The sequence below is a fragment of the Antedon mediterranea genome, chromosome 2, assembly GCF_964355755.1.
Source record: "Antedon mediterranea chromosome 2, ecAntMedi1.1, whole genome shotgun sequence".
Taxonomy (NCBI): domain Eukaryota; kingdom Metazoa; phylum Echinodermata; class Crinoidea; order Comatulida; family Antedonidae; genus Antedon; species Antedon mediterranea.
Window position 1 is genome coordinate 11680092 of NC_092671.1, and position 24970 is coordinate 11705061.

At 33.8% G+C, this 24970-nt stretch overlaps 1 protein-coding gene across 4 annotated transcripts in view; it reads right to left on the reverse strand.

The window, feature by feature from the left end:
- Positions 1-20632, reverse strand: part of LOC140040426 (transient receptor potential cation channel subfamily M member-like 2) — a 36641-nt gene extending 16009 nt beyond the window's left edge. For 2 of the 4 annotated variants that reach the window (XM_072086343.1, XM_072086346.1), the window contains exons 1-7: positions 5595-6174; positions 3808-3890; positions 3004-3190; positions 2683-2863; positions 1602-1777; positions 1185-1362; positions 323-515 (exon numbers count right to left, since the gene is read on the reverse strand). In XM_072086343.1, the coding sequence (XP_071942444.1) occupies positions 323-515; positions 1185-1362; positions 1602-1777; positions 2683-2863; positions 3004-3190; positions 3808-3890; positions 5595-5801 (1205 nt within the window). In that variant the 5' untranslated portion in view covers positions 5802-6174. Of the gene's footprint in view, positions 1-322; positions 516-1184; positions 1363-1601; positions 1778-2682; positions 2864-3003; positions 3191-3807; positions 3891-5594; positions 6175-15935; positions 16775-17846; positions 18050-20493 lie in introns of those variants that run through there. The other 2 variants (XM_072086347.1, XM_072086348.1) reach the window with 2 other exon arrangements.
- Between the last annotated feature and the right edge of the window lie 4338 nt (positions 20633-24970).

A 24970-nucleotide genomic window follows, 5' to 3' on the forward strand; every position in this document is an offset into this window, starting at 1 on the left:
AGACCAAATTAGAAGGGATGGCTTTTTAAATTCTAGCAGATCAATTCATATTTATTAAAGTTATTTCCAGTCATATTTTTGTTTAAAATTCATAAACATTTGATAATCTTACATAATTATAAACATGTACAGTCAACTCTCCCAATATCGGACTCTCTGAAAACCAGAAACTCTCCCAATACCAGACTTTTTTTGAGGACCAAGGTCCCAAATTTATATTTACCATTAAAAACACATTCCGAATACCAGACTTTCCGGAAAACCAGACTTATTTGGCCGGCCCAAAGGTGTCCGGTATTGGGAGAGTTGACTGTATACATACTCTTTAGAGCCGGTGCTGTTTGTAACCTCAACTTCTGTTGCTCTTTGAGCAGCAAATGCAAGAATATTAGCAGCTCTTCCAGACCCTGCTACAATAACAGCTGGTGTGCCATTCATAACAGCCTGATGCACAGTGAAGATAGTGTTTGGACCACCCTCCACCACCACACAAACCGTAGGAACAGATACATTCTCTGCAATAATAATAATAATCAAAATAATAACACAACAGTACTTTTATATTTGATAAAAAATTTGTATCAGGCTTGAAACCCCTAACCCTAATGAACAAGTGAATGTTATAAATTAAATCTAACTATTTGCGTCACACACCATTTAAAAATATTGTAGGTATCACCACATTATTGTGCTTGATTTTATTTACACCATCCTGGGTTATCAGACATTGGAAAACACTCAGGAAAACCCTAAAGTCCTCTCTTTATAACATTCTTGATTTGATTAAAAAGAGCATTATTGATGATGTATGCTTACACTGATGCGTTTGTTTGCTAGTCATCACTAAGGTACAACATTTTCTGCATGATTACACACGTTATAGGCCTAACTACACAATTTACAATTCCTAATAATAAAGACAAATTTCCATTTCAAGTAATAATGGTTCCTTTATCATACAGTAGAGCAAAGTTTGTATAATTGAGTGTTTGTACAGTATAAGTTAGTGACAAATCATGGTGAAATCTTCTACTGTATGATGGACTAATATACAAACAGATTCTTAGTCAGTATAATATAGATAAACTTCAACATATAATGGAATCACTTTCATTTTAAAATTATACATTTTAATTCAATAGTAATTTTTTAACCCTGTAAATTCCCATATACATTGAACTTACCATCTTTACCAATACCAATACTTTGTTCTGAAATTGCTTTCTCAATCTTTGCCCTAAGTTTAATTTCGACACCAAATTTACCAGATGTACCATTGTCGACAAGCAAGAAATGGGTGTGGTTGGGGTCAAGCTTGACTCCTCCCGGAAGATCCATTCGATAACTTGCTGGAGCGTATGGCTAGAACAACATTTGATAAATAATAATTAAATATTTTGTTTCCAATCAATTATTTAATAATATGTGTATAGTGTGTGTTCTTCCATGAGGTTGTAAGACTAATATAATGCAAAATTAAAGACCTGCAGGAACTAATAATTGTTTTATTGAAGGATCTTAATTTTTTTTAAATTTCTATATACAGTAGTCAATATGTATCCCATTGTCATATCTACAAAAAAATATTATAATAAACATACATCATTTATGTCTTTGATAAGCTTCTCTTTTTGATTGATTACACCCCAAGATGGAATTCCAATTGCGACCACGCTGTTCCTCGTCATAGCGCCACTTGCTAGAGCGTAATCTCGCACAGCATCGCCTACATACTTCATAACACCGGCATGGGTGCCTCCTGTGATAATCCATGCTCCTGAAAACCATAAGATAATTAAAATTAAATGTTAACCATGATAAATAGATTCTAAAAAAATAGGTTTTCTAAAGCTATCAATGGTCCAAAATAAGAAACAAGCTTAGGTTGAGCATACTGTAGTTTGTGAATAAATATCAGTTAAACCTACTATATTTGCATAATACTGACTAAAACGTCTTGAAATGTGACAGTAGGCCATTATTTTAACTTTTAACCAAGGAAGAATGAAATTACATTATATACATTAGTATTTCACATCTTCCTGCTTTTAAATCTTCTATTAAAGGGTTTAAAGGTCAATGTTAATTTATTTACAACAAAACTTGCCATCAATTGAAATACCACAATCAATATACAATGATAATCTTTCTTGTTCAGTTTAACAACATGGCTATAGACCAAGTTTTATCCTGTATTCATGTCAATGACATTAGATGGTAACCCAAAGGGTAACATAATAATGCACTTAGTAGTGTAATGGCCAACTTAAGAACTTCCTAGGAAAGGAAATTGACATCCAGTTTCAACAACACAGTCATTATATTCAATGCATTTAGATATCAATAAAATGTAATCCTTATTTCCTCAAGATTATATAGACACAGGACACAAATAATGTTGTAAAAAAGGATGTTATGAATGATAGAAAAAATGTAGCCAACTTGATAACATATCTCGTATAACATCTCATGGATTGTTAGTTGATATGCAACCTATCACAAAAATGTAGCCAACTTGATAACATATCTCGTATAACATCTCATGGATTGTTAGTTGATATGCAACCTATCACAAAATGTACCCTCAAAAGCTCTAACATTTTTAATATGAACATTATTAATATGAATATTAAACATTATTAATATGAATAACAAAATTGAATGAAATGAGAAATACAGTACCTGTGCTAAGAGCTGCTTTGATCAGACCTTTCCGAAATACTTCTCGCAGCCTAAAGTTCATATGAAAGTTTAAAGCACCTCCTGTCACTGAGATTAGAAGCTTAGGTACCCCTAACTTCCAATGGTCTCTAAGGAGTTCAAGTACCTTGTTTGGATTGGTCAAGTGATCTAATCGTACATACTACAAAAGAGAAGTAAAATTGATATTCTTAAAATTATATAAACTGAGATTAAATTTGTCTGTTGAACTGTTTGGTAGCCACTCCTGACTGTGTAGTAAAGTTAGGAAATCTTTAAATAATTAAAAACATAGAATCATACCTTTTTCTGTTTTAACGTTCCAGAGCTACCAATAGCCCCTACAAATTCTATTTCACCGTATGCCTTCGTTTGTGTGATTTGTGTATGTGATTCTGTTTTCCATTCTGTTTTATGTATCTGTTCGTTAATATACCGTGTATCATGAGATGACCGTTTATTTCCACAATGGCACGTTGGATTATTTAAACTGAAAAGAGTAAAGGTAGGCCAATGTGATCATACAATAATTTAAAAAAAACAATAATAATGTAGTATTTCAGAAGAACCTTTTTCTGTTAACTTTTATGATGAGGTCAGTTAATGACATCAGAAAGGTTATACCTCCCTGCTAAATGACATTTCAAATCATACTACTAATAAATACATTGCATTTGGCTTAGAGTCTGTTTTTGTTGCATAATGCTGAATAAACTTTTATTCGAAAAAAAATATAACTTATTTTTCAGAATTTTTTTTACAATTTTCCATAATTAGGGGGTATTAGTAGTCTATAAAACCTCAAAATTACCTAGCATACAATGCACTTTGGTGGCTAAATAGTCAAGATGTATGGGAGTCAATGAAATAACTGCTATTTCACAAAGGTAGTTGCATACATAGTGATAACTGATTAACTTGAGAAATGGCAATTTAACCAGTTATATACAAATCTGTCTGTTTGTCTACTGCCAATAAATTGGTTATAATTTATTCACACAGTTAATATGAATCGTCTTTTTGCTCTCAGCAGAAACAGACAGTGAGAGCATTAAGATTTTAACATGAAGTCCCAAGACTTACGAATCAAGGTTAAAAATTACTTACTCGTCATTTTTTGCAGGCGGTCGTTGGGAGTAGTTAATGCATTCTCGTTGATTAATGTTATTTGGAATCCATTGAGGATTTTTCTAAATAAAAAAGAAAAAGTCTAATCAAGATACTATAAACTTCAAATTTAAAATAAGGAAAAGGAAAAATGTAGTTAAGTCTGATTGCAATCAATATATCTTCCATTATTACTAAAAATGAATATATTTAGATTATACTCTATAATAGCGTTAGTATACAATTACGGTACGGTATGTCTATTAGAAATATGTATTTGATTAATAATAAAAAGGGTTAACATTCAATAATATTATTATTTGTGAAAATATTTTTTTTCTACAGAAATGATTTTTATTTAAAAAAACTGCAAAATAGACTATTCAAATGTTTTTAGGGGACAACACATCTTTATTAATTGTGCAGTTTCAATTGGTTATTGAAACCAATAATAACACTCCCACGATTGAAGGTACTGTATCATCAGACTGTCAGTTTTGAACAATAATGCCTTGTGAGAATGATCAATAGCTTATTTTCAACTAACATTTTAATATTGTCTACAGTGACAATAAACCATTAGTATTATGTGAAGAAACCAAAATCTCTTTTGTTTACTCAATTCTTCAATAAGCAATGCTAATCAGCATAATGCTACAGACAGGGGATTAGTCAATCACAAATAAATTCCACTCATAAATTTGTATCCAGCAGCATGAATTCAGAAAGACATCAATCTCATGAGAGAAAGTCAGAAATTAGTATCCTACACCTTTATCCAAATGATTGGCTTTTCCACAATTCCACTAATTTAACCAAAATTACATGAGCAGAAAGAAATATACTGCAGTTTCCTATGTTATACTGTTTCAAAATTCTTGCGGGGGTTCACTTTTATATTTTTGAATATGGGGAGATACCACATTTAATGCATGTATTTTGTGGGCCTGGTAGTAGTAGTGTGAGAAAATATGGGAAGGTGCTGTTTTTACGGGGTATATTTTATGGGCTTGGTAGTATACTGTAGTGTGGCAAAATATGGTGATGGTGACACATTCATTGGGTATATTTCTGAGGACTAATTGGTGGTACAAGTGTGGGAAATGATGGGGTGAAATTAGTAGTTTAAATCTCTGGCCTATCCTGTGTCACAATTTATCGAACAATTTTAGGGGGGATTTTATCTAAAGGAGTCCTACCTTTGAATCACCCACCGTGAATATTCTTAATAAAGATAAAAAAACTGTATTATATTTACAATTGTTTTTAGTTTTTTATGTATTTGGATCTATTTTTATGCCATGCTCCTTGCTTCCTGAATTGACCATAAAGTATAACAATAGTAATATTCAAAGAATAAAACCTTGCCTACTAGAAACAACTGCCTATTTATATCACTTATTTTGTTTGTTTAACTACAATCAGGGTATTACTGCAGACGTTACTAAATAACAGAAATGGTTGTTCTATCTACAGTATCAACACTATGGGCCATGGCCACTTATTATAATAATATGACATTGACTTGATAAATAGATAGATAAATTATACATATAAAATTTGTATTGGCTTAATAAATAACATTCACAACAAAAAATGCATTCATTTACCTATACAGCAAGAAGAGATCGAGGCCTACCGTATGCCTGTAATATGCCTTTTCATTTATTGTTTTATGATAATAACTACTGTATACTAGCGAAAAAGGCCTACCCACATGTAATTTGTAGCTTAATGCTTATCCAACAAAGCAGCACTTATCAAAGGTCACATCACATATTACTTACATCATCCTCAACTTCTAATATTGATATCTCTTTTTTAAATGTACCCCCTCCTGATCTCTCTCGCTTGACCCTATGCACAGATGATCGTTGTTGACCTACAGTTTCTTCTATAACTGGAACAACAATTTGCACATCAGTATCCATACTGTTGTCATCTACTTGAGTGTAGCTACTAGTGCTACCAGCATTTCTAACAGATTTCCTCATTACTGAAGCTGATTCATGCGTTCAGTGAAAACAAATATTGGCATCAAATTACTGTGTACTATTCCATGCTACAACAGCTATGTACAATTACAGCATTAGAAACATTCCACTATGTTTTTGACCGTAGAATCAGATTTTAAAATTATGGTTCCTGCTTGTTCCCCTATATGCTATTTAGATTAAAGTTGGAAAACTAGCTGTGCATGAAAAAAGGTGTGTGAGTCTATACATTTTTGGGATTTTTTTGGTCAATAACCAATTTTCCATATGTGTTTAACAACAGTTGACCTTCAAAGTTAATACAGGGATATTCCATGATGTAGTGTATACTGTAGCTCTCTTTTGTTGAGTATTCAATAAATATCCCGGATTAAAAATCCTAAATTAAGTCATGGAAGAAGGATGGTATATTTTAACAAATTTTTTAAACTTTAAAAACTGCAGTAAATGAACTTCTTTATTTATTTTATATATTCACTGATGAAGGGCTAGTGTTGCCCGAAAGCTCTGCTAACTTTTCTGGCTGTTTTACTTATCGTTTTGATTTAGCTTTTTTGCTTTTTTTTGTATCTCCATTGAGATCCAGTCACTGATACCCACAGATTTTTATTTTTTTTTAGTAATTTGCCTTTGGATTTATATATATTCCTTCACTTGCACTGATGAAGGGCTATAGTGTTGCCCGAAAGCTCTGCTAACTTTTCTGGCTGTTTACTTTATCGTTTTGATTTAGCTTTTCGCTTTTTATTTTTGTATCTCCATTGAGATCCAGCCACTGATACCCACAGCATTGTCATTTTGTTCAGTAATTTGCCTTTGGATTTATATATATATATATATAAACACATCAGGCAATGAACATTATTTCTAAACCGCCCGGTGATATACTGTACTGAAATTTTTAATTAATTAATTTGAAACGATAAAGATGAGGAAATCTGTGAGAATGAGAAAAAGTCGCCCCAACCGAGACTCGAACTCGGACCGCCTGCTTGATAGGCAGATGTCCTAACCATTAGACAACTGGGCTTTCATGGTATTGTTCAAACTCGATTGGATATCGACTCTTTAACATTCTCGGCGTGGTACGGCGGAACAGCACTAGTCCTCAGTTGTACGCACGCGCACCAGAGATCAAATTGATACACCCTCATATATATATATACAGTTTTTAAGAACACTGTAGCTGAAACTCCCGGGGGGTCACTTGTATATAAACCATTTTACTGAAAAATACTATGGACTTGAACTACCATTTACCAAAATCCAGTGTTCTCTAAAAAGACGGCAGAAACAAGGCCACGCCAGAGAGGGCGCAATATTTGTACTGGTTCCCGGCATGATCTGCGCATGGCCAAAGAGACATGGCAAAATCACGAACGTGTTTTGACAAGTTTATCGCTCGTCCGCGCGGTGCATGACGACGATGATCAAGAGTGGTCACAGTTGAATGATTTTGTCCTAGGCTATGTTTCGTGTTCTTCTGCTGATGCGAAAACTCTAGGGTCGTGTTCGTACGGTGGTTAAAATAAGCGCTTAATTTCACCCATAGCCTTGGGTTATAAATTGAGCGTCATTCGTACTTGAAATATTTAACCGCTTAAATGCTTAATCGACGAATCACGAACTGGAAATTACGTTTCAAGGTCAATTGTCCTTATACTGTAACCTACGACCCCATTTTCGCGCGCTAGTTTCGTGTTGTATTTTTTTTACTCGCGATCTTTCTTTACATTACAATAACAATTTTTACACTGCTTATCTTTGCGACAAACCTTATGCCTCTTAATGCCGATAATCCTGCCGAAATATGCCTTCTTCTGACGACCATTATTTTACTCCTTGACGAAGAATTTGAGCCCAACGTTACACGAAACACCACCGACCAGCTAGGCCTACTAAGCGGTCTACACCAACAGGGACAGCACCAGCTGACGATCGCTCTCGTAGCGTGTACAGAAGAGCTTCGTAGGAGAAATGACAGGCCTAGGCAGCGAACGTTTGTATTCCGATCGGACCACTGGTGGACTGTTTGTGTTCTAGAAAATTTTGTTTACAAATTGAAAGGTCAAAATTTGACACAACGCCTCTATCGGAGATTTATTATCCCCGAAGGCCGAGTATAATTGGATTATCGCTGAAATAACCTGCAAATTTGGTGAACATTTTGCCTCGCATTTTTTGTAGCCTGAGGCAAAAGTTAATTGGGCAACGTGAACGGAAATTGGGAAAGCTGGTATTTTCAACCCCTACGAACAGGCCCTAGGCCTATTCAAAGGGGTATTTAGCGATGGGCTTATATAGCCGGCCGATAGCCGGGCTTATAGCATCCATTATGCTAAAATACCTGCAAAATTTGGCGATAAATCGTGACATTTTGACACGGGTGGGCGGGCCAGGGACTAATTAAACTACTAATTTCACCCTGTCATTTCCCACACTTGTGCTACCAACTCTCCATGATTTCCCACACTTGTGCTACCAGGCCCTCGAAAATATACCCGTAAATGCGGCACCTCCCCATATTGAAATATTTAAGAGTGACCCCCCTGGGGCCCAGCGATGGGCTTATAGCATCCAGTATGCTAAAATCCCTGCAAAATTTGGCGATAAATCGTGACATTTTGACACAGGTGGGCGTGCCAGGGACTTAACACATTGACTGCCAAGGCATTTTCCGTAATTTCTGTCCCAGTGCCAAGTCCCGTTTACATATTAAATTACAGTTTGAAAGTGTAACATCTGGTCACAGACTATCATGATGTCATTCAAAATACGATGGCGGGAAAAACCGTTGAGACGTATAAATACGTCACTGGCAATGGTCCAACAATTTTATTGACTTTGCCAGGAACGTAAATATACGTCGGGGATTTTCCGCGCTAAAATCGGTCAAACCTATCATCGAGAGATAAAAACAGTAAACCACACTGAATCATTTCATCCTTTATTATTTTTATTTACTATTAGTGCAATTTATGACATGTTTGAGATGATTATATTGAGTGTGAGGGCGCCATCGTATCAACCATATTCAATGCATGAGGGAATAAACACAAACAAACATATGACATTTATTTTTAGATTATCGTTTACGTACATCATTCATAAACTGCCATGCGATAATTCCTGTTCCAATCACCACTGCCAGCGATTCTACATACAATACAAAAGTGCTACGATTTTGACGTAGTATTACGTCTTGGCAAGTAGCGACACGCAATTTTTGACGTATAAATACGCCGTGGCAGTGAACGTGTTAAACTACTAATTTCACCCTGTCATTTAATTCCCACACTTGTGCTACCAACTCTCCATATTTTGCCACACTTGTGCTACCAGGCCCTCGAAAATATACACGTAAATGCGGCGCCTCCCCGTATTGAAATATTTAAGAGTGACCCGACCCACTCCCCCCCCCCCCCCATCCGGGCTGAAACTGCGCAACAACAAGGATAAATAAAGACAAATATTAATACAGAAACAGGAAATAAGAACAATGGATCTGTACAAGCTTTATTTACTTTCTTAAGACAGAAATGAAACTAGTTAGATTCTTTGATAAAGCACTTTCACTTCCTCCTTGGAGAAAAAGTCTTTAATATTTAAGGCATTTATATTGATATTATTTTAAAACCTACAGTACCAATTTAAAGTTTTCTTCAACTAGGGTTCCCGCTAAAGCATAGCCATATTCCCAATATCAATTGTATAAGTACTGCTGTACGTCTATAGATACTAATAATTACTGTACAGTACAGTAATAAATCATGATTGTAATTAGATCAGAGATTTAGTAATAAATACATATATGTATAAAGAAAATTTCCAATGAATGGATATAAGTTTCTGTCCCTTTTCTTTTAAACAATTTATATATAAATATAATCTTTATACTGTATTATAGCCAGGCCATAGTGAGAGGATAAAAACAGACCAGGCAAAGATGCTTTAAATATAGTTAATTATTAATATAAAATATGACGACCTGTGCTGGGGAACTAGGGTGGGTGGTGAAAATTGAAATGGCAAAAGAGGCGAAGCTGGCTTTGGCTCTGATTATTATAGGCATACACATGTAATCATTGTTGCTTTCTTCAGATTGTTTTGTATGCGTTGGAAAACTTACCTTAAAATGGTCCAAAATTAAGAATAAACTTAATAAATAGTATTACTAGGTTTGAATACTTCATCAAACCCTAGATTACAACATAAATTTGATAAACATTTTTGTTAGCCTGCTGTAAAAATTTAGTGAAACTAGATGGTACGCTTGCTTCGCTCGCGTACCATCTAGGTCGTGCCCACAGATGGTTCTCGAATACACAGTAATTTCAGCGTAACAAAACTGGCGATTTCAAATGTACGTACCGCAGGACTATAGGCGGGACTATAGGCCTATACATTGTCGTTTACAGAAACGAATAAATAGACACGATGATTTATGTAGTCAACTAAAATTAGCACCCTGGGAATTACTTCCGAAGGAGAAACTTATCACAAAATGAGTCCAAGTTTTTGATTTGGACTCATTTAAAGAAACCCAATTTGTGTTTTGTATAGTAACATTAGGGTTGAGGGATGGGAAAGCGGATAGGTACAAAGAGGAACAATTTTTAAATATATTCTTTATCCACTCAGTAACGAAATATTTTTTTCATGTTTTATAGGCCTATAAATAATATACCTCTAAATACAGTAAAACTTTTGCGATTTAATACTTTTTTTATTTTATTTATTTATTTATTTCTTTTAAATATTCATTGTACACTAATTTTCCCCGTGTATGGCAAGAGATTCCTAATTATATTAGAGAACATTCTTTATTTAGTTTAGTTAAAACTGTCACTGTCATAATCGATTGAAATATTAAAGTACCATGTCACGATACACCACTACGACGTTTATATTTGGTAATTATTAATTAATACAAACGTTGAGAAAGAACTGTCAGTATAAAGTTTATTTGTATATAATAATGTGTTTATATATCTAACAGTAGAGCCTATCCACAATCTCGCAAGTTTATTCTCAAAGGGCCCATATATTTACCTACCGTATGTGTTAAACCAAGGGCTCATAAATTTACCTACAGTACTTGTGTTAAACCAAGCTCTGGCAGACTGAGAGATTGGGATGTTCCATTCATCGCAAATCAATAGATTTGTATAATCGTATATTAAATCTATCAAAATAGTATTTTTTAAAGAAAATCGGCCTGTCTTCAACATTATGATGGTGTACTCTAGCTGTTCAACCGGTTTTCAGCTATTAAAAACAATTATCGTAGGAGGAGATAGGAAAATGCGAAGATGGACATCCATTATACAGTGTATACCACGGTCGGAAAACACCCCTATTTGGGGCAAATCTTGGAACCTAAATTCGTTTTAACCGTCAATAACTTATTATCTAACTTAATTTAATTAGTAAACAGGGTTACATCAGGTGGTTAAAATCAGTACCGAATTGTTATATATGCATGTTGTAACGACGCCTTTGGCGTGCCATAATTGTTCTCTCTCTTCTGAATAAATGTTTAGTTGTACACGCTGTGTTTAGAGCCCTTACTTTACATTATAATTTACTATATACAACATAAATTTTGGCGACGAGGATGAGCATGGCAGTTATAATAGGAAAGGTGGAAGAATTTGATTCATCTTTAGAAGCTTGGGATTCGTATACCGAACGGTTAGATCAATATTTTGTAGCCAACAAGGTCGATGATGATCGGAAGGTACCGGCATTGCTTGCACTCATCGGACCGAAAACGTACACGCTACTAAAGAATTTGTGTTCACCGGAGAAACCAGCGACACTGTCTTACGCAGATTTAATTACAAAGCTCACGACACATCTTTGCCCAAAGCCATCGGAAATCGCTGAACGATTTCGGTTCTACAAAAGAGAACAGCATAGCGGGGAAAGCATTGCTTCATACATTGCTGAACTACGAAGGTTAGCCATTCATTGCAATTTCGGAAACACTTTGACCTCGACACTGCGAGACATTTTCGTCTGCGGGTTGCGTCAAGAGAACATTCAGAAACGTTTACTGGCGGTTCATGACCTTAAATTAGATGATGCAATTAAAACCGCTGTAGCTATGGAAACAGCAAGTCGTGATGCTACAGAATTTCAGAAAACAAGGACACCAAATACTACAGGTGAGAGCAATGTAAATAAGTTTACTACAAAAAATTACCAATCTAAAAGACACCAAGGTCATAAACAAAGTAAAGCATCTGCACACTGTTACAGATGTGGTAATACAGGCCATAAAGCTGATCGCTGCAGGCACATACATACTGTTTGCAATTACTGTTCCAAGGAAGGACATCTAGAAAAAGTATGCATGAAGAAAAAGAAAGACAATAATGTGTCAAAGCCTAACACTGGTAACCTTAAAAAGAATGTACAGTATGTACAGGGAGAGGAAGTCAACTATGAACCTATGCTATATGCAAATCATAAGTCAAAAGTGGAGCCAATTATAGTGGTTGCATCTATAAATGGAAAGAAAATCCCTATGGAATTGGACACTGGATCATCAGTATCACTGATTCCAGAGTTGACCTACAAGAAAGCATTCCAGTCGTTACCATTACAGAAAACTACAATTAGGTTGAAAACATATTCTGGTGAGACTATTGTACCAATAGGCATGCTAAATACTAAAGTGTGTCTTAACAATCATGAAGAAATTGCAGAGTTATTGGTCGTTCCATTGAACGGACCAGCCTTATTCGGACGTGATTGGCTGAAGAAGTTTAAATTAGATTGGCATGAAATAAAAGCCATTGATGAGGCAAAAGCAACAACTAAAGGTCTGGATGAAATTTTAGAAAAACATAAAGCTGTTTTTAAAGATGAATTGGGGAAACTGGAGAATATTAAAGCTAGTATCTACATAACTGAAAACAGCAAACCACAGTTCCACAAGCCAAGAAATGTCCCATATTCAATGAGGGACAAGGTCGAAAAAGAGCTTGGACTACAAAATCAAGAGATTATTAGCCCTGTGAAATACAGCGAATGGGCAGCTCCCATTGTACCTGTACAGAAGAAGTCAGGGCAAGTTAGAATCTGTGGTGACTTTAAAGTTACAATTAATCCTGTGATGAAAGTAGAACAGTACCCATTACCTAAAATAGAAGATATCTTTGCATCTCTAGCAGGAGGTCAGAAATTTACAAAAATTGACCTTAAACAAGCATATTTACAGATGGAAGTGGAAGACACTTCAAAGGAACTGTTAACTATTAATACGCATAAAGGGTTATTTAGATATAACCGACTTCCATTTGGTGTAGCCTCAGCTCCTGCAATCTGGCAAAGAGCGATGGACCAGGTACTGCAAAATGTACCCTTTACATCTTGCATATTGGATGATATGATCATCAGCGGAAAAACAACTGAGGAACACTTAAAAAAACTTGGACACAGTTTTAGAGAGATTAGAGAAATACAACTTAAGAGTAAATCGTGAGAAATGTGAGTTTTTCAAAGAGGACATCACATACTGTGGTCATGTGATAACTGAAAAAGGGTTACAGAAATCCCCTGACAAGATACATGCAGTTATCAATGCGCCAAAACCTGACAACAAACAGCAAATGCGATCATTCTTGGGTTTAATAAATTACTATCGTAGGTTTTTGCCAAACTTATCGTCCATAGTCGCACCCCTGAATGAACTCTTACAAAATGAAAAAACTTGGAAATGGACAAATTCATGTGATGAAGCTTTTAAAGCGGTCAAAGAACTTATAACTTCAGACCAAGTTCTATGCCACTATAATCCTGAACTAACAGTTAAACTAGCCTGTGATGCATCGCCATACGGCCTTGGTAGCGTTCTTTCACATATTATGCCAGACGGAAAGGAAAGACCAATTGCATTTGCTTCTCGCTCCTTAACAAAAGCTGAAAAGGGCTATGCCCAAATAGATAAGGAAGCATTAGGACTTTATTGGGGAATACAAAAGTTTCATACTTACCTGCATGGCCGACATTTTACTTTGGTTACAGATCATAAGCCGCTAGTAAGCATCTTGCATCCACAAAAGTCAATTCCAGCAATGACTGCTGCAAGACTACAAAGATATGCCCTTTACCTATCTGGACATACATATGATATCGAATATCGCAACACGCATGCTCATGGGAATGCTGATGGATTGAGTAGATTGCCTATACCTACAGATGTGATTGATTACGTCGATGAGGCATCTACATTCTACACCTCCCAGATTGAAAGGTTGCCGATATCAAGTACAGAAATACGGAAAGAAACACAGAAAGATCAGATTCTGTCACACGTATTAGATACTGTTTTAAAAGGGACTAACAAACTTCCTGACAAAGAAGCGTACACACCCTACAAGCGCCGTCTTACAGAACTTACTTGCCATCAAGGGTGTTTAATGTGGGGAAATCGAGTACTAATTCCAGATAGACTTCGTGCTGCTATTCTTAATGAAATACATGATGGACACATTGGGATTGTTAAGATGAAAAACTTAGCTCGCTCTTACATCTGGTGGCCTAACATTGATTGCGAAATTGAACAAGTTTGTAAATCTTGTATCGGTTGCCAGCAAACAAGCAAAATGCCAAAATCCGCACCAGTACACCCTTGGGAGTGGCCATCTGCCCCATGGGATCGCTTACATATAGATTTTGCAGGGCCATTCATGAACTCTATGTTTTTAATTGTTGTTGACGCCCATAGCAAATGGCCAGAAGTTTATCCAATGAGATCTACTACAGCACAACTGACTATTGAGAAATTGCGAATTATGTTTAGCCAATATGGTATTCCCAGACAAATTGTATCGGACAACGGTCCTCAATTTAAGTCGGAGGAATTTACAGATTTCATGAAAGCAAATGGTATTCGACATACCACATCATCCCCATATCACCCCAGAACAAATGGCCTAGCAGAGAGATTTGTGCAAACGTTTAAATTGGCCATTAAGCAAGCAAGAGGAAACAGTTGTTGTTCATTACAGCAACATCTGAGTACATTTCTGTTTAAGTACAGAACAACTCCTCATACACTTACCAAGGAAACACCTGCAAAATTACTCTACGGACGCAATCTACGAACGCGTTTGGATCTTTTGAAACCGGATCTAACAGCTACTGTCTTGAAAGGTCAAGATCGTATGAAGTTTGCAAAACATTGTGGAACCAGTATCCGAGAGTTTCAACCCGGACAATCAGTAATGGTCCGTGATTATCGTAACACAAACCAGAAATGGATACCAGCTCAAATACAAGGAAAAACTGGTCCACTATCTTACACAGTTGACACAGGACTTGGAACAGTATGGAGGCGTCATGCTGATCAACTACACCCAACTATGGTGAATGTCACTCCTACAGAAATATTCACCCAGGATGACCATGTTCCAGAAATACTAAATCCAACAGACGCTCCACAATCAGATAACCTTACTCGAAATGTTAACGCCGACACACCTGTTACAACTGGCAGCGCATCTCTTACACAAGAAACTGCACCCATACGTCGATATCCAAAAAGAAATAATATTCGCCCACCAAAGAGACTAGACTTGTAAATAGACATGAAACAAGAAGTTGATTTTAGTTGAACTTTATTATTCATTATTGCATTGAAAGATATTATACAGAAAACTTTGATTGAAACATTATAATTACGAATGATTACAGAACAGTACAGAACTCTAGAATCTAGTCTTTACTATTCTTAAAATGGTAGGGAGGATGTGTTATATATGCATGTTGTAACGACGCCTTTGGCGTGCCATAATTGTTCTCTCTCTTCTGAATAAATGTTTAGTTGTACACGCTGTGTTTAGAGCCCTTACTTTACATTATAATTTACTATATACAACACGAATGTACGAACCAACTTTATATACCATCGAGTAAAAATTATAGAAGTAAGGCGCGATTTACCGAATTTTGCCCTTACGTAAATTTATATATAGATAGAACAGAATAGAACATCCTGGTTAGATGTAGGTCTATTATAATGCTTATAAATAAATAAATAACTACAAACGTATATAGCTACATGAGGTATAAGTTTAAAAAAGATTTACAAAAGAAACTGATTAAAATAACCTGACAACCAACCTCATCTTCCAGCTCATCAAAATCATCAAAATCAATCTCAAACTCGTCATCGACAATGGTGTTAAAAGCCATCATGAAACTGAATGAAGTTTATTTGAAATAATTTCTAACTTCTCTCTCAGAATAATTTCCTGTCGGTGAATCACTTCTGGTATGAGTGTCACTTATATTAACTCAGATTGGATACAAGGATCTGAAAACTTCACTGGGTCTGTTTCTGCTGAAAAAATCAAAATAATCGATTTTTTCCAGTCACCGCAAACCACAAAAATAATCGCGTTGCAATTGAAAATTGCTACGACTTTAATCGGTTATTCAGGTAATCGGTTTTTAAAATCACGTCATCATTCCCCCACAGCGCAGTTCAAGTTATGAAAGGCCGATGAGAGTTGGTTTGTTTACATCCTATCGCTGCCTAAAACTCTCACATGTAGGATTAAAAATTACTCTTACGTAAAGCTTTATTATTTCTAAAATAAACATCTAGGCCTACTACCGATGATGTTATATTAATAAGGACACGTCGGCGAAAAAGGTTCGTTTCGCCGTTCGTTGGTTCTACCTTCGGCCTGCTAGGCCTAGAGGCATTATTCTTTACTCCATGCCTAGAGGCTATTATATTTCTACCGAAACAAGTCAACAGACAACAGGCCTACTAACAAATGACATGTAAAACATCGTTAGCCTGAACTGGTGGTATGTAACGGGTGTACTTGTAACACAGAATCCCGGAGTCTCTCGGTATAATTCTCCCCCACAAAATAATAAAAATCAAATGTTTAACATTTGATTTTTATTCGGTCTACATCGCGATCGTGGTTTTGCTGATCGTCGTCGATATCGCGCAAATAAACAGCATGCTTTGTGACGTGAATAAGTTTGTCATACTCTAGAGGTCAAAGTGAGGTCAATAATCGCTATTTGTGTTGCAGCTCAAAACTGCTCCGCAATAATCGGTTAAAACAAGAAATAATCGATTAAAACACGCAATGGATTGAGTGTTTTTAATCGGTTATTTTTAATCGGTTATTTTATTTTGCGCCGTTTCTGCTGCCCAAAAATAATCGATTAAAAAAATAAACGGTTAATAATCGATTATTTCTGCTCAGCAGAAACAGGCCCACTGAGGACCACCAGGAATGTTTGTTGGGCATTCATCCAACCCTATTTTTTTTCTCCAGAGAATATTTAACTAACTTTGAATTGCAGTAAGTAGGAACTATTTGATGAATACTATTAAAAAAGAAACAACTAAAACAGAATTTGCATTTCAAACCTATTTAGTTCTGCATCAGTAAAAAAAAAAGAAAAAAAACACAATAGAGGATATTTTTTGTTACTAATCACCCTACCTACTGTAGATGGATGCTAAATGAATGTGTGTACAGTTATTGTATAATACTTGAAAAGATAGGCATTGTACGTGTTCTTAGCATAAACTAAATCCTTAGCATTAGCTTGCTTTCCACACCATATACACAGTAGACCTAATTCTAATATTATAAAATACTGTATATACAAAATTAAACCAACTTGATTTGATTTTTTAAATCAGAAAAAATGTAATTAAAAATAATATTTTTTTTTGTGTGTGTTGGAATGTCAGAGGAATCCAAGAGCTGCACTTGGAGCGTGGCTTCCTTACTTCGTTTTATTCAAAGCAGGTCATTATTATATTAATTTAAGCGCTCCCTATCCTGGATCTCCTGCTGAATGGAACTTACCAAATAAACTGATTTAAAAAAATGCATTCTGTACAGTACTGTTTTTTTAAATAAATAATTGAACAATGGACGTGTTTTTGAGAAAGTAAATTATTTTTCAGGGCCATTTATGCCAACTTTCCAAATCTATAGATGGGTGTTGGGTGTGACCCAATTCTTTGTATTACAATCAAATGAGATGTTTTACCTCATTGTGGTTAAGAAGATTGACAGTGCTGCCAGACGTCCGTCGTTTTCTAGGTCTTCTTGCGGTAATGACGACTTTTTCCTTCTTTACCAAGCCCTCTGGTCCCACCTTATTCACAGTCAGGTTTAGTGTACTGCCTTCCTGAATTGATTGATTCAAAGCAGTTGACAAGCTATGCTTCATGTTTCTGATATTAAATAATCCTGTGAACAAAAATCAAAATGGAATCTGATGAAGGTATATGTATACTCTCACCAAACAGTCTGTTCCTTCAATTCAATATTTAAATGTATGTATTATTTTTGATATCATATACTATTCAGGACAAATTAATTATTCATAATTCAATTCATATTTATTGTCTTGAGTATCAGAGTATGTTATTAATTTTGCTTCAGTACATTTACGTCATCACCAGCAAATTAAAATATATTGATATAAAGAAAGGCATATTTAAATGTCAAGGATTCAGTAAGCTTATATTCTCAAATTGTACATAAATTAATTAAAATTTAAATGTTCGTTTATGTACTGCATGTGTAGCGCCTGAATTGAATAAAATTGTGTTATTTGGCATGTTTATAATAGAACAGTCAGTCTTTCAAATTTTTCTCTGTTCCGACATATATTATTTGTATATATGCAGTATATAAAACTAATTTATTACACATTATTAAAATGGCCATTGACTAGGTTATGCCTAATTGTATTACTTGTTATATTATATGAAAAGGAATTTCTATAAATAAAAAACAACCTCAATAAACCTCTATCTATATTAAAATATTGATTTTTTTTATATATTGGATTAAAGACTTTTGTATTAATCTATCATTCAGTAACATCATAAAAACTCAATGAAATGTTAATCATATTGATTTAGTATAATACAGTACAAAACATTATTGATATATTATTAAAGTTTCACTAAAAGGGCCAACTATAGAGGGCAGTATTATTGTTTACCTAGATGTCAGAACTTGTATTTTCTCCATAATAGCAGTATACTGTTCTCACACATTTCCTTGGACAATGAGCTAATTTATCTATCAAAATAGGATACCACTGGCTTGGAGGGGAATACTAAGAATATTTTTCCTTTTTGATATGTTCTCACCTATGTCGGTTAATCCGGGTAAGCTAGGCACAAAATAGACTTATCTATCTTTTTATATTGAAGTATAATATATTCTATTTACATTTATAGAGGATTCCGTAATATAAGTTCTTTTGTAATAAAAAACTGCATCCTCTTGGTAATAAAAAAAAATGACAACTTTTATTATATTTAACCCTTAATTAGAAGGACTTTCCATTTGTCAAGTTGCATTCTACCTAAAAATGTATGTGATAACAACATCAGTTGTTTATTAATATTACATTATCCCTTCTGCATTCTCCAAATTCTAGTAATATAATATTATAATATAATAATATATACTAGGAGCGATCAGGACATAGTGTATAATAAACTATAAATGTTCCTTAATTATAAATCCAAAGGCAAATTACTGAAAATGCTGTATGTATCAGTGGTTGGATCTCAAAAATAAAATAAACAAAAACTTAAAGCTAAATCAAAATGATAAAGTCAAACAGCCAGAAACATTTACAGAGCTTTCGTCATGTGCAAAGAAATATAAACATATGTCCTCATTTTTATTGACATATTTTATTTTTTAAACTGGAATTTTGTTATGTGCTTAAATTACGGTGCGTTACGTTCACACACAAAAATAAATAATGCCAAATAATCTAGGTTAAAACCAGTTTAAATCATATATATATATAGATATTAAAATATCCTATGTTTAAATTAACGTTATGTCTAAAGATACGGTACCGTATCCATACTTTTTAAAACTAAAAGTACGGTAATTATAGAGGGCGCTATGTAATGTGGATGTTAATCAAATAGGTTATTGCATTGGTTTTCTGCAAGCTAGCTGTGTAGCCTAGTGGGCATGTGATGAGGCTTTGGCTTAAGGGGTTGGGGGTTCGATGCTCTTCTTGACGTCTTTTTTTTATTTTATTTTTTTAGTTTTTAATTTAAGAGAGATTATTTAGAGGGTTAGGTTTTTAATATTTAGGAAGGAGTTTAATATTTAGGAAGGAGTTTTATATTTAGGAACGAGTTTTATATTTAGGTACGAGTTTTAGGAATACAATTTTACCGTACTTTTAGCAAACGGAAGCGCCCTCTATAATTACCGTATCTTTAGTTTTTAAAAGCATGGATACGGTACCGTATCTTTAGCAACGGCGTTAAATTAATTATAATTAATTTTGTCAGATTTATATTAATTTAATAAGAGTATTAATTAAGAGTATCCATTTCCCCATTATATTCATTTCCCCATTATATTGTAAGTATAATTATTGTATAAGCATTGTATATATTTTGTAAGCTCATGTACTTTAAAAATTACGTGTACTAGCCCTGGGCCTAGGCTAATTTCTCTGCCGAGAAAATGGACGGTATGACCACGAGCGCCGCCGTGATTATATATCTGACAGGTAGGCCTAGCTAGATATACTACAGTTACCTCGTAACGTAACGTAACGTGACTTCTAAGAACAGCCTTAATTAATTAAGTAAGAATAAGATAATAATTTTAAGAATTCATACTCTAGGCTTTATACATACCACAGAAAAAAGCAACGTAACATATATCCCAGAATTAATTTACATTAAACAGGTATAAAAAGAAGATTCAACGAAGACTCATAAACGATCCCTGCTATAGGCTATGCCTTAATTTATTTATCGATTCTTCCAATTAATTTCACAGTTTGATGATGACCACAGAATCGTACCAAGTGCGGAGGTGTTTCCATGACAATTAAGCAACTACTACCGCCCTCTATAGCAAGATCAGAATAAATATTAAAGTGTAGCTCCGGGGTTTAAACCTAATATTTATTGGCAACAGATAATAACTTCACTTATTTTTACTCGGGGTACCCGAGTCTAGGACTTACTCATTTTCTCCTCCTCTTCCTCCATCTGGACACTATTGAGTAAAAAGTGCGATTTTTAAAGTACTACTCCTCCCTTATTAGTTTTGACATGAATATACTACAGGGACATGTCCTCAAATCTATAGAGCCGGATTTTTAAATTTCAAACCGGATGCAGCCATATGATGTCTCGAAGATGGTACCATATAGCCGTATTTGGTAGGTTATTGATGTGTATGTGACGTCACATCCCGTCTTATGACGTCATTACAGCTTCATTTGCTGTACCCCGAGTATCGCACATTCGTGCTTTTTTGTTAATTAATTTGTTTAATTAAGAAGCCACAATGTGTGACACACCACACAGCGTAAGGTAGTTATATGCGGCTTCTTGGCGTAGTGGTTATCACGTTTGCTTAACACGCAGAAGGTACCTGGTTCGAGCCCGGGCGAAACCTTTTTTTTTAAATTTTATGGTGAAAAGTTCTGTATACGCAATATGATAATTATACACAGTATATCTTATTTTTATTATTTTTTTTAATAACTATTTTGTGTAATCGATAATTATCACTTTTACACATGTTTCTTTTGCTTTGTGCTTATTACAATATTTATTCTGTAATGTAAATGGATTAAAAAACTTTGTGTAACCCACATTTTTAGTGCAAGAGGTTTCGTAGTGTAGTGGTTGTCAAGTCTGCTTAACAACACGCAGAAGGTCCCGGTTGTTCGAGCCCTGGCAAAACCTATTTTTCTTTAACTTTATGGTGAAATATACTGTATACGTAATATGATATAGAGTATATCTCGTTTTATTACTCGGGGTACCTGAGTCTAGGACTCTCTCATCTTTTACTCTTCTTCTACCATCCAGACACTATTGAGCAAAAAGTGTGATTTATAAAGTACTACTCCTCCCTTATTCGTTGTAGTATTGAGCTCGGATTTAGCATGAATATACTACAGTGACATGTCCTCAAAGCTATAGAGCCAGATTTTTTAATTTCAAACCGGATGCAGCCATATCACGTCTCGAAGATGGTACCGTATAGCCGTATTTGGTAGCGCGGTTATTGATGTGTATGTGACGTTACATCCGGTCTTATGACGTCATTACAGCTTCTTTCGCTGTACCCCGAGTATTGCACATTCGTGCTTGTTTGACAGAAGTACCGTTGTGCTGCTGCTGCCTTTTCAATGTATATGATAGGAAAATCATTAAATAATTTTTTTTTTAAAGTATAGAAATTTAAATAGCAATTAATTTTACACACAAACATGTTTTATTACAAATTGTTACCCACTTTAAACCCCAGAGCTACGTTTCTTATATTCATAGTATAGTAATAATTGTTTATCATGTGACCATCAACACATCAACATTAATCATTCCATCAATAAACAAAAATGAAAAACTACATTATTAGGTATGACAGAAAATTTATTTACAAGCATTAACACTGCACACATACCAATACAAGACTGTTGCATGCTAAGATATAAATTGGAATATCATATACATTCTTACTGCCTTTATTATGGCATATTCGTTTTGACAAAATAGTTGCAATTATTATTTCTATACTATTTAATGGTCCATTTTTACTATCATAGTTTATTTATAAGTTTTATTAGTATTAAGTTCCAAAAAAAAAAAAAAAAAAAAACATACAGAGTACAGTCAATAAACACTGTACACTTTTGTTTATCTCCAATATTATTTTAAACTTGTTCGATTTTATAATACAAAATATACATAAACTGCCTTTCCATGGTTAAATAATAAAAATGGGTAATAATAATATCAAAGATTATACTAAGGATTGCACTCACTTCAAAACCCTTTAAATAATATTAGTTGAAAGTTCACATGAACATTATAAAATCAATTGTCTTTCTCATAAAAGGATAATATATAGATATTGTTTCATTTAATGTAGCGCAAACTAACATTGGATGTTTTGATATTATTCATTCTAATTTTAGCTCTAAAGTATGGGTATGAGAAGCCACATATGTCAAAATGTAAGTGTATCCATTTGGTTGGATTACATTATGCAGTGCATAATTTGGATCCATCTTCACGATTTGGTGGTACATCGCACATTCAGGTGTTTGTACAAATTTTGAGTTTGTGCAAAAACAATTTGTTTATCCATTATGATGATGTACATTGACGTAATTTAAAATGATAACCTTCTTCCTTTATGAATCAATGACTTAATATTTATATCTTTTAAAAGTAATATTTATTTAATTAATTATAATTATTTTATGTTTTATGTTTAAACCAAGGTGATTTAAAGTTTGTGGTACACCTTATATATTAACTAGTTCTGAAAGAAGAGTTTCTAGACGTTTAGATCAATACAATTTGATCGCCAAACCTTTAAACAATAGAACACCAGATGAGGTTACTCTACATTTCGATCTATACACTTTGATCGTCCTCAGGAGTGAGGAAACATTAAATTCAACTGTTCAGAACTATAGTTAATATAATGTGTGTAACGCAAACTTTGTATCAGTATTGATTTCGCCATGAAAACATTTAAACAATTTAACACAGGATGAGCGGTAGAAAAAATTACACAAGTTTATAAAGAATTTATGAGAATTTGTCCAATCGAGAAATCAACGAATAAAGTGTACCACTCCCCAAGATTTAAACCCTAATAAAAAGAGATACAAATAAATCATGCAGCACATTAGAAGCAGGATTTAGCATGTATCCCTGTCAATACGAATAAAATATAATAATAGAATTTAATATATATACAGTAATTTACTATTATATACTTTCAATTGTACCTTTTTATACCCTTACTGTACATTAACTTTGTATTTCGTTCAAAATATTAAACTTGTTTTTACCTTGTATCATTACAATATTTACATAACAGCAATTCGTAATAACAAAAAATGTATATCATTGTATAGTATACATTACAGTATCTACAGTATTTTTCCAAATGAAATTGTGAAATATTTGTGCAATATATAGCAAGGTGTGTATTTCATTATTTTCATATAAATTATTAATTTCATGCCTTATAATTGTATGTTCCAATAAAATGGTGATGGTGATATATACGGTGATTTGTAATAAATATATGGATTACTATAAGCAGATATTTTTTAATATAAGGTCAACTATATGTTCAAATAGGAAATTATTTTTTAAATTTTAAAATAAAAATACACTTTATTTTGAAGGATCACACATTTTAGGTGAAGTAGTAGTATAAATAAATAAAATTTCATCTCGTGAAGATTTTTTTATTACGGAAAGGTGATTAGTCAAGAATGTTTTGCAAAACCAAGAGTTTAAAAACTATGAATTCTTAATTAGCCTACTCATTGATTTTGACAAGGATGGCACATTAAAGTTCACACCTCAATATATTGACCATGATAGTACAGTAGTATCTTGTCTTCATGAAAGCTATCTAAGAATCTGATTGTGAGGGGAAGTATGGGGTATTTTCCACCTACAGATAATGAGCATCAGAAATCAGTTTTCTGAACTTTCACGGGTAAGCTAAAGCATTTCCGGCAAGTTGTAAATTAAGTCTTGTTTTACAAGAATCTGTGCTTTCTAAAAGATACACAAAACACAATCTTGGCTGTCTGCCATACCAGGCAGAACCAGGATGAAAAAAATGTTAAATTAATAGAGGTTGACTACTTTAATACCACACTGGCACATCATAAAACATACACATTATTTTATTCCCCAAAACAATATTGCTTTTGATATTCTACTAAACTTAATGGATGACAATGAAATAGTGGGAAAAGTTTCATATCAAATTAATGAATTTAACACTGAGCATGTTCATATTATATCTTATTTTATAATAAATTATATAATTATATTATCAAAATTATATAATTTATTGCATAGCAGTGTCAACATGTCAACCTCAAAAAACACATCTGTTATGACTTGAAAATAAAAAATATTTCTTAAAAAATAATTTTAGCTATTTAAATAATAACACAATACACCCTTAAATCCATAATGAAATTTATAATACTGTAAATTATATATAAATAAGATTTATACAACCAATAAATGAATTTTAAAAACTAAATAAAATAATTATATAAAATATATAAATGTATAAACATTCTGTAATTAATTTTCCTTACATCTG